Source organism: Labeo rohita, chromosome 22 (genome assembly GCF_022985175.1).
Source record: "Labeo rohita strain BAU-BD-2019 chromosome 22, IGBB_LRoh.1.0, whole genome shotgun sequence".
In the NCBI taxonomy this organism is placed as follows: domain Eukaryota; kingdom Metazoa; phylum Chordata; class Actinopteri; order Cypriniformes; family Cyprinidae; genus Labeo; species Labeo rohita.
Window position 1 is genome coordinate 28,173,706 of NC_066890.1, and position 17,841 is coordinate 28,191,546.

A 17,841-nucleotide genomic window follows, 5' to 3' on the forward strand; every position below is an offset into this window, starting at 1 on the left:
CCTTTGTTCATCTTCAGAACACAAATTAAAATATTTTTGATAAAATCCGAGAGCTTTCTGATGCTATGTGTGACCCTGAACCATGAAAGTAGCACGGGTATATATTAGTAGCAATAGCCAACAATACGTTGTACAGGTCAAAATTATAGACTTTTCTTCTATGCCAAAAATCATTTGAATATTAAGTAAAGATCATGTTCCATGAAGATATTTTGTAAATTTCCTACTTATGTTGATTTTCTCAATATTTTGATTTTGTTGCACCCTCAGATTCCAGATTTTCAAATAGTTGTATCTCAAATATTATCCTATCCTAACAAACCATACATCAAGCTTTTGCATGATGTATAAATCTCAGTTTCAAAACATACTGACCCTTATGACTTGTTTTGTGGTCGAGAATCACATGTAGACAGCAATGCAACTACCACATTCAAGGCCCAGAAAGGTAGTAAGGACATCGCTAAAATAGTCCATGTGGCACTAGGGCTGGGCGATATGGCAAAAAATTAAATTTCAATTTTTCCAGAAGGATTGACTGATTCTTGACTTTTTTTTTACCAGTCAACTTGAAAACGTAACTACAAAATGATTCAAGTAACTTTTTCTTTATTAAACGTCTAGTTAAAAGACAATTCTACTCCAAGTGCACCACACATTAAGTTGTCAACATGATGTAAATGTTAAACAAATCACTTGTTAAATATCTTTGCAGAAAAGATGCATGAACTACAACTACATCTTGTACAAAGGTATCTTATACATATTATATGTTAAGAAATAATACGAGGAAAATGCTTTTTTCAAAAGTCAAGATAATTCAAACTCAGAATGACTAAAGGTATAACACCAGTAGCCATTAACTATAAATATTCTACAAAAACAAGGAACAGCAGCTTTCAGCCTGTCATCATGAGCAAACATGAAATTTTAGACATACAGTAGTAGTTTTTCACAAGTTTTTAATTCAATTGCACTGCTTTTCCATAGTTTTTTTCTATGTAAACACGAACGTGTTTGACGCGGTTAATCACATGTGCCGACGTCTGACTGGATCGTTCTTTTCTCTTTACTGTTGTCATTGGCATAAGTGTCTAACTCTAACATTTGGTAATATTTCTATTTAAAATTGCGATTTCTTTTTTTCCAAAAATATGAATCATGGCAAAACATCAAATTCGAAAAAATCTATAAAATCAGAAAAATCCCCCACCCCTGTGTGACACCAATGGTTTAACCATAACCTTATGAAGCTCTGAGAATAATTTTTGTGCGCGAACAAAACAAAAATAATGACTTTCTTCAACATTTTTTTCTCTTCCATGTCCGTTTTTGACGTTAGGGCTGCATGATAAATCGAAATGAAATCGCAATCGCGATTAATCAAAAGCTGTGATTGTCATGCGTATCTTTCAGTGAAGCACGGTTCTGTGATCAGCAGTAAATCTCCATCTGTAGGCCAGAGGGCGCTGTCACGCAGAAACTCCAAATACGCCCGAAGAAGAAACCACGAAATTACGATCGCTGCAGCTGAATAAACAGAAGATCTAACTGCTTTCATTGAGTCAGCGTGACTAATAAACACACGACTATGACAACGTATGGTTTATCTGAGTAGTTCTTCTTATAATGTTTCTTATAATACAGTATATAATAATACAATGCCTTTATCACTGCTTAGAATACTATGAATACTACGCGTCCCTCATTCTGTGTAAAAAGCCACATCATCTCACAGAAGGATTTAATTTAAATCAAGGACCCGACTGACGTTATGAAGTGAGTTTGGAGTAAAAACATGTTATTAAATGTGGCATTTTCAAATGCTTTCAGATGAATCAGCATTTCTACACAGAGCCACGGAGAAGCTACGCAAACAGCTGTCAACGCGAACGATTTCATAAATCGTCTGCGATAACGCAATATAGTGTAGCTTTTACAGTGAATTGCAGCTCTGTGTACTAAATGCTGCTCCATCTGAAAGCACCTGCTGGAGATTTACAACAGATTACACAACTGACTTTACTAACAAAAAGCGCATAATCGCCTTCGATTAATCGTGCAGCCCTGTTCGATGTGAATTCACAAGAGTACCACGATGCACACGTGAATTCCCCTTCTTGCAAAACAGGTAAATCGTCTGAACACGCAGTGAACTACTTATGTTTGCTGTGTGCACAAAAAGTATTTCCGTAACTTCATAAATTTAAGGTTGATCCACTAACGTCACATGGACTATTTTAACAATGTCCTTACTACCTTTCTGGGCCTTGAACGTGTCAGTTGTGTTGCCGTCTATGCAGGTTCAGAAGGCTCTTGGATTTCATCTAAAATATCTTTGTGGTCAGAAAATGAACGAAGCTTTACAGGGTTGGAACGACATTAAGGTGAGTAATTAATGACATAATTTTAATTTTTGGGTGAAATAACCCTTAAGCTACGGTGGCAAACCATAACGCCATAAAATAAGGCCAAGCCCATGTTATTCCACATGGTGGAAACTAAAACAGCCCTGTCGATACAAGTATACTGCAAACATTTCTGATGAAAAACTCTGTCAGACACACACCGACATTAAAGCGCAATTGCGAACCAAACCACCCACCGCAAACACATGCACTTAAATACACACGCGCTCGACGGGGGAATGCCGGGCCACACACATACAGATGTATCCAGCACAGCAGACCTAAACCACAAACCCCAGACTGCATCATAAAGATGCCTAGAATCCACTAAAAAGTCCACTCTGTCTGGGCACAAAGAAGGTATCATGGGTATCAGTGCAGTGCTGTTTGTGTGCGGGTGGCTGTCTGTGGGTTGGCTGTCTTTATGTCTGAGCCATCGCAAACCCAGAGGACACATTAGCAAGGTAGGTGAGCTGATGTGTGTGAGCTTGTGTGTTCAGAGAAGGGCTGGGCAAAGCAAGAACTACTGTAATGAGAACCTCCGGCCTAAAGCTCTCCTGTCTGCTGATTAGAGGCCTTCTATACGAAAAACACCCAAACCTAAACACACGATCACGAACACGCAGAGACATACGCAAAACATGTGCAACACAGCATGGTAACACCGTATGGAGCAGCTCTCTTTGTTGTGCAGTTCCTGCCCAGTTCACATTTCCTGCTGGACCTTGCGCTGTAACCTGACCTCGGCCTAAGTGTGTTTCTCACATAGACCAGCGCCCACACACAAACACACCTCTCCTCGGCTCATCTTGCCAAATCTCTTTAGCTCTGACTCTTTCCTGTCCTTTAATCCAACACCAATCAGCCTCCAGACACAAATTACGAGAACTAAAATTAAAATCTAAGCCACGCCACATATAGCCAAGAGCTGTCTGTGCCTGTCTGCTGTGTCCCGTGTGTGCCTGCCACGTTCTACCTGGAGCGGGACCAGCTCCGTGGCAGGAGAATTCTTATGGGAAACGCAGCATCTGAAGGCCTCTGCTAATCTTGTTGTCTGACCTAAAGACGGTCTGCGATTTCAGACTTCACATTGTGATGCCTCACTTCAAGGGATAATAACAGTGCTATCAAGAAATTTAAGACAATCACCCATTGACTTGAACTCACAGAATGTTTGACATTCAAATTATAATGCTGCTTTTGTTGTGTCGGAATGATGGTATTTACGGGATAAGCATATATTAACAACACTGGGTATAATTTTGAGTAGGGAAACTCTGGATTTTCTTCGAGCCCATAAGTAGAGTTAGAGGGCACATCAATTAAAGCAAAGTGGTATTGATCATTATACTTGTCTGTTCGGTGTAGTATTCACACAGTTTGTGCACCACTGACGAAAGATAGTGATAAAGTTTGCCTGAGAATTTGACTAATTATGAGGCGTAAGTTTCGCACATCTAATCTACATTTCCCATTGCATCAATTGTGCACCTAATGCACATCTTTCGCTCTGTTTTGTTTCACTAGATGTAAAAAGCAAAATATAGTTGAGGTCAAAAGTTTACATACACCTTGCAGAATCTGCAGATTGTTAATTGTACCAAAATAGTGTTATTTAATTGATATTTCACATAAAAAGATGTTTAAATATAGTCCACATGAGAAAATAATAGTTGAATTTATAAAAATGATTCTTCATACTGTGTTGTTACCTGAATGATCCACAGCTGTCTCACAGTTTTACCTGAGTCCCTTGTTTGTCCTGAATGGTTAAACTGCCTGCTGTTTTTCAGAAAAAAAATCCTTTAGGTCCGAAAAAATCCTTTGTTTTGTTGTTTTTTTACGACATCATTTTTATAAATTCAATTTATTTTCTCTTGTGGACAATACGCAAACGTCTTATGTGAAACATCTTATTCAGATCAGTGCTAAATAAAAAATAAATTGCATTTTGTGTGACCCCTTTTATTTTGGTAAAATAATTAACATTTTACCAGGTGTATGTAAACTTTTGATCTCAACTGTATAACAAAAGAAAGAAAACAAAGTGCCCACATTGCTCATTTAATTCAGACCCAAATCCCGCTGAAAATTACCATCAATTAACAAGCATAACATGCATGAATCATGAGACTCAAGTATTTGCATACTGTACTGATTGGATCACACATTATGTTTATAAATGCAAAAACAGGTCTTGAGCAAAGTATTAAACTTATGTTGAAATGCTGTAATGACAACACAGACCCAATAAAAAAAAATGTCTCCTGCTCCAAGTTGATAACAATTGTGCAGGTGCTTGGTCCTCAGGACCATCAGGCTCAAGCCAGATTCGTTAGACTTCCAAGCAACAGCTAACTGCAAAAAGCAAGAGCAGATGAATAACTCTTAAAACTGGGAGACAAATAGAGTGGCATTATCAGTTTAGAAAGGTGCAAGTAACTGCTTCGCTGTTGGATTCTGGGAAAGATTTTGAACAAATACAGACATAACTATTCAGGCAGATATAAGCGTAAAAACCAGCATGCCATCAGCAGGGCTGAACTGTGTTTGTACAGAGGATTTTTGAGCTTATTTGACTGAACTCTGAAGGCGGGAACAGAGGAGACCTAACAATAGGAATGCAGGGACTGGGTGGATTTGCCGAATCTGGCATGAGGAATCAAAGCTGTAGCCGTGTGAAGGCTTGCCAATAATAAGGAGGGGTGTAACGAGCGTGCAGAAAGGGCATGGACTACTGCACCGGAGAAAGATGCCAGCACCTACCAGAAATCACACACGGGTCATGCCTGGTCTGGCCACATTCCTCAACCTCAGAGTACACATCAAGCACAAACCCACAAAATCAAAGGTGCACGTGTGTGTTATGAGAAAGCGATGGGCCTTTCCCATTCGGAAGATACAGCGAGGGATTTCTGTTGAATGCTAACAAAATTCTAGGCCTTGCTTGTTAGAAATTCCAGCTGGTGTTGAATGGCACGTCCAATCGTGCTCCTGGAAGGACACCTTTTTGCACATCTAGCAATGACCTCCCTAGAAGTTTCTTACAATCCAGAAGACCTTGATTAGCTGGTTCAGGTGCATTTATCTGTTAGAACTAAACTCTGTAAGAAAACGGCTTTCGAGGAGCAGAATTGGACACCGCTGGTCTAGAAGGTTGATCAGATGGATGCCAGCAGTTGGGGCTGAAGTCATACTGGTCAAGGTGGTTAGAGCTCCTACACATCTTTAGGCAAGCACAAAACTAGCTACCACAAGAAAGCAACCTGACTCTAACCACTGACATTTTAACCATTTTTACAGCTTTCTTCCAACTTTCTATTGAGGAATCGAGAATTCTGTTAAGATGTCCTCCCATGGGTTGACTAAAGGGGCTTTTGCACCGCATAGTTCTAGGAACTCAGTTTTAGGAACTAGCCATGGGTGCATTTCCCAAAAGCATCAATAGCTAACTATGGTGGTAAGTTCCATCAACTCTTTTGGCAACGACAGAACTTGCGACCATAGTTGCTTTTGGGAAACACACCCCAGCATGGTGGCTCCTAGAGAACCCACTTCCCCCACGGGCCATTTTCCTGGTTGCATTCGCACCAGCAGCAGAAACTCTGAAGTGTATGACAGCAATGTCTTTATTTGCGGAATTTACAAACGTCAACAACTGGTGAACGGAGGATGCCATGTTTAGAGCTGTTTTTGTTGCGTGTCGTGGATTTTGTGATAACTGAGACAGAATGTAAACGCACAATTTATGCGATTGAAAGAGCACGAAAATCTCTTATGCAGTAACTTGCAATGTTATATGTCATTGTGGCTAAGAAAAGAACAGGTAGCCAAATGCTGTTATTATCGCTGTTCTCCAAATTCGTGGAATAAATATTGTTACATGGCTTTTTGAAAATACCGGGTATGTGGTGTTTTGTATATGTTTGGCCAATCAGTGTACATTTACATCACTGGCAGCACCTATAGAACTATTTTAGACCCTACTCTGAAGTAAGAGCTAATTCAGTTCCCCAAATGGAGTTCCTAGAATAAATACGTTCCTAGCTCTGGTGCGAACACGTCAAAAAGCGGGACCTTCCGATAACATTTCTAGGAACTATGAAAAGGTTTCATCGGTGCAAAAGCCCCTGAAATTAGAGGCTTGGGAAAAACTATTCTCAATAATACTGACATTAGACATCTTAGAGCTTAGCACACATATGTATTAGCAATGGGGTTGTACCTGTGATATTGTGTCTGCAAGAACTGGAACTCCTCCTTTATGCGGTCCAAGGTCTCAGAGTAAGTGAGTTTCAGAGGTTGGGTCGACCCCGATGCCGCAGCAGCCGCAGCTGCCGCTGCTGCAGCTGAAGCAGAGGCCCCAGGGGGTGGTTGCAAAGGTGCCTATGTAGGAAAATAAAGAAGGAGAGTTAGCATCCAAAACTTTTCTAAAGCTGCTTTTAAAAAGAAGATCAACTTCTGGCAACTGTCAGGCCTAGCGCAAGGACCTGGAGCCGTTAATCGTTTCAACACTTACAATGAAACTCAGCTTAAAACAGTGAATTAAGCATTCTTCGAAAATCAGACAATTCATTCCATGCAAACATGATTTGAGGAACTCATTGCACAGAGGTCTGCAAGCAAGATAAAGAGTGCTGTGCACATGGTAGAAATGAAGGACACTGATGAAAGACAAGCTCCCCAGAACGAGAGAGAAAGCAATGAAAGAATGAGCGAGGATGGGGGTTGGGGTAGTTCCATGACATAGGCTCCATTGTAAACGGATAAAGCATTACAGACAGATGCGTGTCTATATCACAGTGTGTCGAGGATGGGGGATTGGGTTGGGGACTATGCTCGCTGCTAGAATTAAGACATTTGTTTAAAATTAAGCATGGATTAGAAGAGGGCGCAAGAAAGAGGACCCCGTCAGGGTGGGACCCCACCAAGCCAACTGAATTCCGCCAGCTCCAGCAATTAGGAGCTTGGCCTCAGGGTAATGCAGACGGACAGGCAGACAAAAGCCTACGTGCTGTACAGTAGGGCCTGTCCATCCATCTATCTGTCTACAAGCACCTCTGCTGACGAAGGTCCTCGAGCTCATGAGGGGTTCTCGCACTTCTCACGCGAATCTCTACTTCTAATGAGCTAAAAGAGGGGAAAACCGCCAAAAGGGACATGATTGATCAAATGTGAAAGTGCATAAAGCCCCATTACTTCAATTAGCATGGAGCATTTGGTTTTGACGGTAGTCGCATTTACTGCCAAACACTTGAGCGGGTAACCGTTGGCAAAGTGTCATAGGGTGTTATGACCTGCGTTAACACTGTAAAGGCCTTGACCTAGCCAGGAATTACTGAGAAAATGAAAACCCAGTACATGGACAGTTTAAGCTTAAAGCTTGTCTTGGAGGGACGGAGACAGATGTAGCTGCAAATATCAAACGGGGGGTGGAGGGTGTCTGTGGGTAAAAGGGGTCACCCTGTGTCGGGGCAGCAGCCTTGGAGTACTTGAGGGGGATGTTTGGGGGGGGTTGGACCGAACTACACAGGGAGAATGGAGCCTCTCGGCCTTCGGCTCATGGGAGACACGGAGCATTGTTAGAGACTCTAACGAGCTCCTCTCTCCAGCCCTGCATTTCAATCTGCTGTCCAGATCCCCAGGCTCTCACAGCTCCGGCCTAGCAGGGAGCACACACACACTACAATTACTCCTCACAGGCCAAAGAAAAGAGTCTGGAGAACAAGAGGAGGAAGGCCATTTGACGGGGGGGAGGCGGGAGAAAGGGGGAATGACACTTGGCTCTATTCCCTTCTTCCTATTTATCTCCTCTCTCTCTACCCCACCCAGCCTCTCACTCTGATATTCACCACTTTTTATTGAATTTTGCGTACAGGTGCAAGGAGACTTCCGGAAGAAAGAAAAGAGGAACGACAAAGAGAGCAGGCCTTCGCCGAGACCAAAGAGCCAGTCGCATGGAGACCCAATGTTCATTAATTAGACATTCTGGTTTCTGAAACCACAGAGTGTCACCACCTCTGAGAGGCCATTATTGTGGTTCTTTCTACGTGTCCAGTCTCAATATGGCAGCCATTTTGATTCAATGCTCTTATAGCCCGCTTTGCAGGCTAAATCATCTTATCCTCCGTGCAACTTTCCTTGAAGGCTGTCGCAAATAAATGGTCCACTTGACCTCGGCAGTCTCACAACAAGGTTTAAACCTGACATGGACTTGGCAGGGCATAATTAGCATTGCGAGCCACTCCTGTCTTAGCGAGAGTCACGGACGCAGTAATCTGTATTATGGCAAAACTCTGAACACCCAAATTGATTGAACTGATTAAATCTCTCATGCCAAGCAGAGGGGTCACACAAAAAGGGCATCTTGAGGGAGTAAGGAATTCAATCAAGGCTAGTGAAGAATCCCAAGTTCCCACATGACCCTTGGTAAGGAAAAGGTCAGGATAAAGATGCAGACTCCTGGAAATTATAGCTTGAGCTGTCTCGATACTATGAAAAGCCCAGTATATAGATTATAGACATGTCCAAGTCCATTTCTTTACCACACTCACAATGCGTCTTGGAAAGTGTGAGTGTGCATGCAATGTTTTCATTTCTTTTCCTCTAATTACATGTTGTGTTGCATCAAACCATAATGATCACCCAAATCCCCCTGCCCACCCACTTACTAAGACTCCAAAAGAAGAAGAAGCTGCTAAACAATCATACACATGGAGAGAAATTCTACGCCTGTGTCCACTAAGCTGTCCAAACCACAGCTTCTTTCTTTCTGTCAGAGGTCTGGCTGAGGGGCCTACAAGACTCCCACATGGCTTACATCCGAGAATTGCTACACAGCCTGTGAAATGCTGCGGCCGGCCATGATGACCGACATCCCAAAACCTGTCAACACGGTGGCCTAACCTTTGATAAAGCTGTTTCTGTTTTCACACACAAATCGCTTGACGTTTCCATTCCCAGAGAATAGCTACAGAGCCCAATTTGGAATTCTCCAAACTCCTCACTGAGATCATTGTTTAAATTACAACCGAGTTGTGTATTCTCTTAAGGTGTCTTTTCATGGGAGCCTCACCAAGTGAAGCCTCCGAGGACCAGCAAGCCCGCTAATTATATCATGCTTTTCCTTAAAAAAAAATAAAGCTTTCGCATAAACATCCACCCAAGAAAATGGGGTGGAGAAGGATTGAGGCTAAAAATAATTGGAATGGACTATGTATCTTTGAACCATTTGAAGAAGAACCTCTTTTTAGGTGTACACACAAATCCAAGGAACGAGGCGATGCTTCTGCAGCGACGTTTGAAGTTCAGGCATTGTATATGAAATCTTTCGACTACAGTGTCAACAACCAGCAGGCATTTGCATTTTAAAAAACCTCCCCGGGAATCTGACCTAGGCGCGGCCTTGTTTCATTGATTCCGTACTCTACGGCAGCATGGAGCTTTAAGGAATGCCCCAGTAATCCCTTACTTAGACGGGGGAGGGGATGCGGGGTATAGTATGGTGCCAGGCACCTGTTTCATTAACATCACACATCTTTTCTCTACCCTCTCCGCAAGCTCGTTATTCAAATTTCCCCGCTGTCAGGATACATTAGCGGCGCCGCGATGTTGGCTTGTCAGCTGTGGTAATTGCTCTAGGTGCTTCCTTTATGAGGTAACCCGCAGTCTGTTTGTTCTTTCGGTTTCAAGGAATTCCACACTTTCTTCCAATGACTTTTGCATGCTGAGGGTGCCAAGGCATGTGCCATGGCCAGAATGGGCCATGCCCTGATTTCATTTGGATACGGAAATGGGAATGGTGTCAGGAAGGAATACTAAGAAACACCTTACATAGGAAGGATAGTGGTGCTCCTCTCCTGGAGACGTCTTAGCTGGGGCAGATCCCTCCAAAAGCCAAAATTAGGACCAATCAGCAGGTGTCAACAGGCAATTTGTAGGAACTGCCCACTGTTTCAACTAACCTTGCGATTAAGATTTGCCACTTGATGGTCAAGTGATATTCAATGTAATAATAAATAGTCGCTGATGATGAAATTTGAAGCTTTACATGTCAATCCAAAAACCTTATTCAATCCCATACAGTACAGGTATGATTTTCTCTAATAGCCTAAAGTTAAACTGTGTACAACAACCACTTACTCTCCCATTCAGTGTTAAAAGCACTTTGACAGCAAAAAAAAACCTGAAGGACTGACTAATTAGCATGAAAATTATTGTCTTGGTTAAGAGGGGAAATAAAGAGAGATTTTTGCTGCAGCTATCCTTACATCAAACAAAAGGTTTTGTATTAAATCGCTTGTTTTAAACAAGATGATAATTTTCGGGTGTTTTAACCTTGTTCACATGCTGAGGAATGAGTGGGTTGGTTCTGTCTGTGTTTCAGCCTCTTTATTTAACGCGTTTTAATTTCATCAAGATATATTCACTCATAATTGACTCAATTAAACACCTGTGCCATAGCTTATCTCTCTTCAAATTATTTTTATATGGATACTTATCTAAAAACTTTGCCACGATTTGGACTAAAGAAGATCTCTCTGCTTATTAAGATGACAAAACTAGCTGTATCACATCCCAGCCACCTCTTCATGTTTCGGGCTGTTCAAGGTGAGTAGAAAGAGGCCGTATTTAGAAGTAGCTGGGTGCCCTGGAAAAAACAGGTTGGACCAATCACTCATTCTAAGGAGGAATACGAAAAAAAACAGAGCAACCTGGTCACTGCAGAGCAACAACTAAAAGGGGTGGAAAAGCAAAATACTTCACCTATGTACCGTGCATCTCCTTCAGATCACGAAATTGCACACCCCAGTGGAATCTAATTTCCATCCCTTAGGAAATGAATGTCAAAGCATTCTTAGGCAAGGTTGGGGGTGCTGGGGGAGGGGTGTACGTTGGCAACTGTAGGGAAACCTCAGGAAGGATTTTAACACATAGCTTGATTCAATCAGTCCAATGCGTTCAGTGATAACTGACATTTATTAAATAGCGGTCGACCAATACGATAACTACAGAGCAGGGTGACCAAAATCACACCTGATATATCCATAATACAGGCTTTTAATTATAGCAATTGAGATGTACACCAAAACCAAACAGTGTTTTCTCAATATTTGCTATATAACACAGTGTGCACTACGTATTGACAGGACTTTTGAACTAGTATGACACAAGGGAGATCTAACGCATATATTAATCGACCATGCAATGCAATTATCGGCCGATTAACCTCACGTTCCAAACACTGTCTAATTAATCGGGCCTAGCTGATGTATCACTAATACTAAAATCCCAACTAGAGATGCTACATGCCTTATGACAAACACAACAAAAAAATAAGGAAATATGAGGGGGAAATTTTAAGTTAGAGCATGAAGTCCAAGGGTGGCCACATTGGAGGTTCATGCAGTACTTAAATCTAATAATTAATCAACTTAAATGTATGAAAGGTTAAAGTGTAGCACTCTCGAAACTTGTAGTACATAAGTAGTTAAAACAGGAGATCTGCTTTCAAGCTGAAATGAGGTACAATAACACATATGGGAAGAAGTATCATTTAAGCACATTGATTGCATAGCATTGGTTACCTTGAATATCTCCTATAGTACATTTTAGTATGGCTTGATTTGATCTCATCATGCCTTGGTGAGTAGCACTACTCGGCCAACTACAGTTTCACAATCCATGTGAACGTTTACCCAAATAATGAGACAAAGGGTGCAAACAGACTTTGTTTTAGCCTGTATATGAAACATACAAAAGCGCATTGCGCACACAGACGGTTATTTTATGGAGTAGCACGGTAACTTACCGGAGGTCGATTTTGGGGAAACATGGTGAATAACGGGTTTGTTGCGGTTTGAGGGTTTCGGTGTTGCCTTAAATGTTGTTTCAGAAGAGTTTGCGCCTTTTTGTGGGTCTCAGAAGCACATTTGGCCCTGTTTCGGCGGCGCCAGGCTCGGCTCACGCATTCCTCGCTCAAGACTCCCTTTGTTCTGCTTTATCGCGGGATATAAGATGCGCCCAGTCCGGTATCGAGTCCCCTCACTACGACGCACCTCGAAATATCAGAACGCACACGCTCGGCCTTCAGAGCTCTCTCTCCCCCCGCCCTTGATGTGTTTTACTGATGAAAATAATAAAGAAACCAAGTGGATGGCCAGCTTTCGTGCTCCCAAGACGCGACACTCAACGCAGCCGCAGCTTCTTTTGTCTGCTTCGCTCTCTCTCTCTCTCCTCATCCGCTCCTTCCTTTCGGATCCTCAGCTGTTTTTCAATGGGACATGCGAGTTGTTTTCTTCAAGAGAAACGCATGCCCCCCCGTGCAAAAAAAAAAAAGAAGGGGTTTGGCTTGTGGTAACCAGAAGCAAAGAGTTAAATTCTCAAGTTACACTCAGCCTGCGGTGGGAGTGGGAACCCATAAGACGCATGGATTGATCTGTTCAGTACTGTATTTGTTTATGTATGTGGGTCAGTGACAAATAAGGATGCCTTGGGATATAAATGAATGACTCCAAAAATGCTAAGTTGTGTAACAAGAAAAAAATGAATAATAGTATACATGGAGTGTACACAACCGAATCACGTTTTGAGGGAAATAATATTGAAATGTTGTGGTTTTCCCTTTTAAAATGAACAAACTGTTTGTTTTCATGTTAAAGTTTATGAAATACGCGATATTTTATGGATTTTACACAGTCACATGACAGCAAAATGGCTACCTGAATATTGGTTATACCACACTAACCTAGCAAAAGTTTTTCTGATATTAATAAAAACAGAAACTGCTTGTTTCAATGCTTCATTTGAGGAAATAAAAGGTTGCAAACTACTTATGTCGGCATTAAAACTTTATACTGAGATTTTATTTAATTTTGATGAACTCTGGACAGATACGCCACATAAATTTTTACTTAAGCTCCACAAAAAATATTTTAAAAATAAATTTATATATATATAAAACGTTCAAGAAGTACTACAATACACATGGAGTGTACACAACCTATGCATGTTTGAAAGGAAATAATATTAAAATTAAGATGTTTAGTGTTTGCATGGTTATTCCTTTTAAAATAAACAAACTGTTTTCATACTTTAGTCTGTTAAATATGTGATATTTTATGCTTTTGCACAGTCACATGACAACAAAATGGCTACCTGAATCTTGGTTACACCACACTAACCTAACAAAAGTTTTTCAAATATTAATAAAACTAGAGAAACTGCTCATTTCAATGCTTCTTTCGAAGAAAAAAAGGTTGCAAACTACTTAAATCAATATTAAAACATTACATTTACACTTCATTTAAGTTTGATAAACTCTGGATAGATGCCACCTAAAATTTTACTTTAAGCCCCACACAAGATATGTAAATAAATAAAAGAATTTAAAAATAATCACTTCTTTAATTTAAAAATAAATTCCAAGATTCCAAAAAATGTTTTAGCTAATAACGATCAAAATTGTTAGGTCTTATAAAATCTCCTCTGCACAAAATGATTAAAAGTTATATTTTGCTATGTGGATTAAACATAGCACCCTGTCTCTGCCGGCTATTCACACATTCTCTTCACATTGTCTAATTTTATGCACAGGACTTCGATTGAAAAATAAGGGTGCAGCTAACTGTACAATGATTGAATGAAATCTCCACGTGGGGTTTGACCCAGCCACAATCAACACTGGCTGCTTTAGCCAATCAGCGCCGAGAGCGCCCCACGTGGGGTGCGCTGACCGCTCGCTGATTGGTGCGCGTCACAATTATAGAACCCCAAACGTCAGTCAGGCGCTCAGAGAGCGACCAAGAAAACCGTTTAACCCTTTCGGTGCGCTCGGTGGAGACATTCGAATTCAAATTCCTTTTGTGATGTAAAGTAGTTTTTTTTCGCTCTCTTCTCTTTTTTTTTATTACTTTAAATCGCTTTGTATTGTTTCAGGGCGCCCACAATGAAATCCCACGGCTAGTGGTTTAAAACGAGGGCCTATTTCCTATGTAAATCACTTTGTGTTTAGGCCACCAGTCTGTCCATCTGTTTATGAAATATCTTGATTTTTAAAGATTCCTGCGATAGTCGGTCCGGCATTAATTTTTTGATCTTTGATCTCGAAGACATGAAACACGGCTTCGCTATAAAGATAACATGCTCCGGGGGGCAATAAGAACCAGTGTGTGACCTAAATCAAATCTCTTGAGTGTGTGTGTGTGTGTGTGTTGCTCTGGGTCAGGGAATACAACTTAATAAGCTTACAAAGGCATTATCGCTAAGGAATATCTTGGCTAAATTTGCTTTTTTGACAAAACAATATGAACGACAGTGATTCTCAAGCACCGTAAATAATATAATACGTAAACTCTCTTTCGGTGTAAAGAAATGCAAAAACGCAGGAGACATTTATTAGTATTCCAGTGGCGTGACCCCTTTAGCTGGGCTCATAATTAGAGAGGCAGATATTGAAAAAGCAATTTTCCCACTGTAGAAATCACTACCTGGCAGCAGTGCGGCTGAAAAACAGAAAGAAGGGATGCGGAGGAGGAGAGAAAATAGAGGGAAGGAGGAGTGTAGAGGGATCTGCTTAAAAGAGAGATACAGATTTAGAGGATGTATGGGGACTGGAAAGGGGGGAGGGTCATTATTGCCATTTTTTCCCATGAATTTTAATGCACAGAGCAGGTCTCCTGGCCACTGCGGTCCATATGTATTGGAAACAGTCATAAGCAAGCCACATATTAGAGTCATGCTGCAGGACGTCTGATATATGATGTTTGGTGTGTGTGTGTGTGGAAAGAGAAAAAAAGAGTATTTTACAGCTCTGAATTCACAGAAGTTTAACAAGCAATGGTCAAAATCTGTATTTTTCAGATCAGGCGAGAGGAGCTTTCCAAGAAACCTGAACAAAAGACATTTTTATCCCCTCCAATGTTTGGCATTATTTATTCCACAGACGTCCCTCGCAAGTAACAAACTTGATCAATGATCTACCCCTGTAATTCACTTTCATATGCAGCCCACACAATATTGCACCAACGCCGATATGAGCATTTTGAAAAGGCGAACAGAAAAGACCAACATGTTACTTGCTTCGTTACTGGGAAAATATGCTTTTAGCATTCAGAGCTGCCAGTGGGGCGAATATTTGAAGAGACTGTGCATCACAAATCCATCATGAGTGACTACCATAAACAAGGAAAAATCTTTTTAAAACTGACTTTAAAATGCACATGCTAACTTCTTAAAAATGTATGTGGTTGGAAAAATGCTGGGTTGAATACAACCCAGTGGTTGATTTAAATGTTTAACCCAACCTTGTGGGTAGCTTTATTTAACTAGTTTTATTGAACTTTAAAATTACTGTTTTCTTGCTTAAAATAAGTTGTAAAAATCAGACACAAAATTACTAGAGGTAATAGCAATAATCAAAAGGTAAACATTTATAAATAAGCAATTAAAAATGTTTATTAAACTTATTAATAAATGTTCTTAATTATTAATAAAATGCTATTTTGGGTTCCTTTTTGTTTTTAACCCAGCATTTTTTAGAGTGTATGCCTGAAAAATGTATACAATTTTCAACAAAAGTTTCATTTTAATGGCTCTAAAAATGTCATGTGGTGTAACTATCAAGTAAAAAGTATCTTCTGATTTTTTAAATATGTGCAAATCTTAAATATTATACAAATATTAAACAAATTTTTCAAGATAAAAACATACACTTTTTTAAATTAATATTACATTTCGGAGGAGTTGCACCACATGACATTTTACCACCTGAAGTAACCTTGTCAAAAAAAAAGTGAATTATTTGATATTTTAAGACACATCTTAAAATATCTTGTCAGTCACAAGGGTCTTCAAGGGTCCTTATAATGACATCATTTCATGTTTTATGTTTTGGAATTCATTATATTTTGAAAAGCATATCAAATATCAAATTTGCAAAATTTAAAATACATTAACACATATATACTACATATATTCACACACACACACACACATATGCATTTTAAATATATAAATTATATGTATTATTTAATATTTTTACTTTTAACTTATATTACTTTTATACACACACATATATAAGCATATCAAATCTATATTTTAAATATATAAATTATATATATTAGTATATATTTTTTACTCGTTACGTATATTACTTTTACACGTGCACACACACACATAAACTATACATGTACACACATATATACATATATACTATACATTTACAGACACATACTACACATATTTACACATACATACAAACATATGTATATATATATATATATATATATATATATATATAAAGCATATAAAATCTACAATATTTTAAATATATAAATTATATATTACTTATATTTTTTTATTTGTTACATATATTACTTCTACAGGTACACACACACATACACTATACATATACACACACGTATACATATATACCATACATTTACACAAACATATATACTATACATATTTACACACACACACACACACACATATAAACATATATATAAATATATAATCTTAAAATATATTTTTTACTTGTTACGTATATAACTTTTACACGAACACACAGATATTCTATACATATACACACACATATATACATATACACTACATATACATATATACTACACATTTACACACACATATATATACACTATACATATGCACACAAACACACACACATAAAGCATATCAAATCTATACAATTTTAAATATATAAAATTATATATATATTACTTAATATAGATTTTACTTGTTACTTATATTACTTTCATACACACACACCCACACTCACACACACATATATACATATATATGATATATAATCACACTCACACACACACACACATGCATACATATATATAAGTATATCAAATCAATATTTTAGATTTATAAATTAAATATTTCTTTATATATATAAATATATATATATATATATATATTTTACAAGTTACATATATTACTTTTACACGCACAATCACACACATACTCATACTATACGCACATATATGCATATATATACATATACTACACAAACACACACACACATACAAATCTACAATCAAATCTATATATATATATATATATATTACTTGTTACTACTTATATTACTTTCTCAAACACACACATAGATCAAGTCATGCATGCATTATCGTTGCGGAATGACCACCAAATGTAAGTCATTATTTGCTTAAAATCCTCTCCACTGTAGCTCTCAAACCTTTGCATTTCCACACACTGAAATTCAGCAAAATTAATGAGATCTATGAATTTTCGTTCACTTACATATTCCTTAAACACAAACACAAAGATTTTGGTTTCCCTTTCTCTAACAACACAGTTTCCATGGTGGATATAGAGTTTCACGCAAACATACCTGCAGACATATATCACACTGACACCGGCATCTTCACATTCTCCAATTACAGATCTA

The 17,841-nt window shown here is 39.1% G+C and overlaps 1 protein-coding gene across 7 annotated transcripts in view; it reads right to left on the reverse strand.

Annotated features, from left to right (window-relative positions):
• tle2a (TLE family member 2, transcriptional corepressor a) overlaps positions 1–12,892 on the reverse strand; it is a 41,397-nt gene extending 28,505 nt beyond the window's left edge. For 4 of the 7 annotated variants that reach the window (XM_051095323.1, XM_051095322.1, XM_051095321.1 and 1 more), the window contains exons 1-2: positions 12,220–12,892; positions 6,634–6,794 (exon numbers count right to left, since the gene is read on the reverse strand). In XM_051095323.1, the coding sequence (XP_050951280.1) occupies positions 6,634–6,794; positions 12,220–12,243 (185 nt within the window). In that variant the 5' untranslated portion in view covers positions 12,244–12,892. The remainder of the gene's footprint in view (positions 1–6,633; positions 6,795–12,219) is intronic. The other 3 variants (XM_051095326.1, XM_051095325.1, XM_051095324.1) reach the window with 1 other exon arrangement.
• Between the last annotated feature and the right edge of the window lie 4,949 nt (positions 12,893–17,841).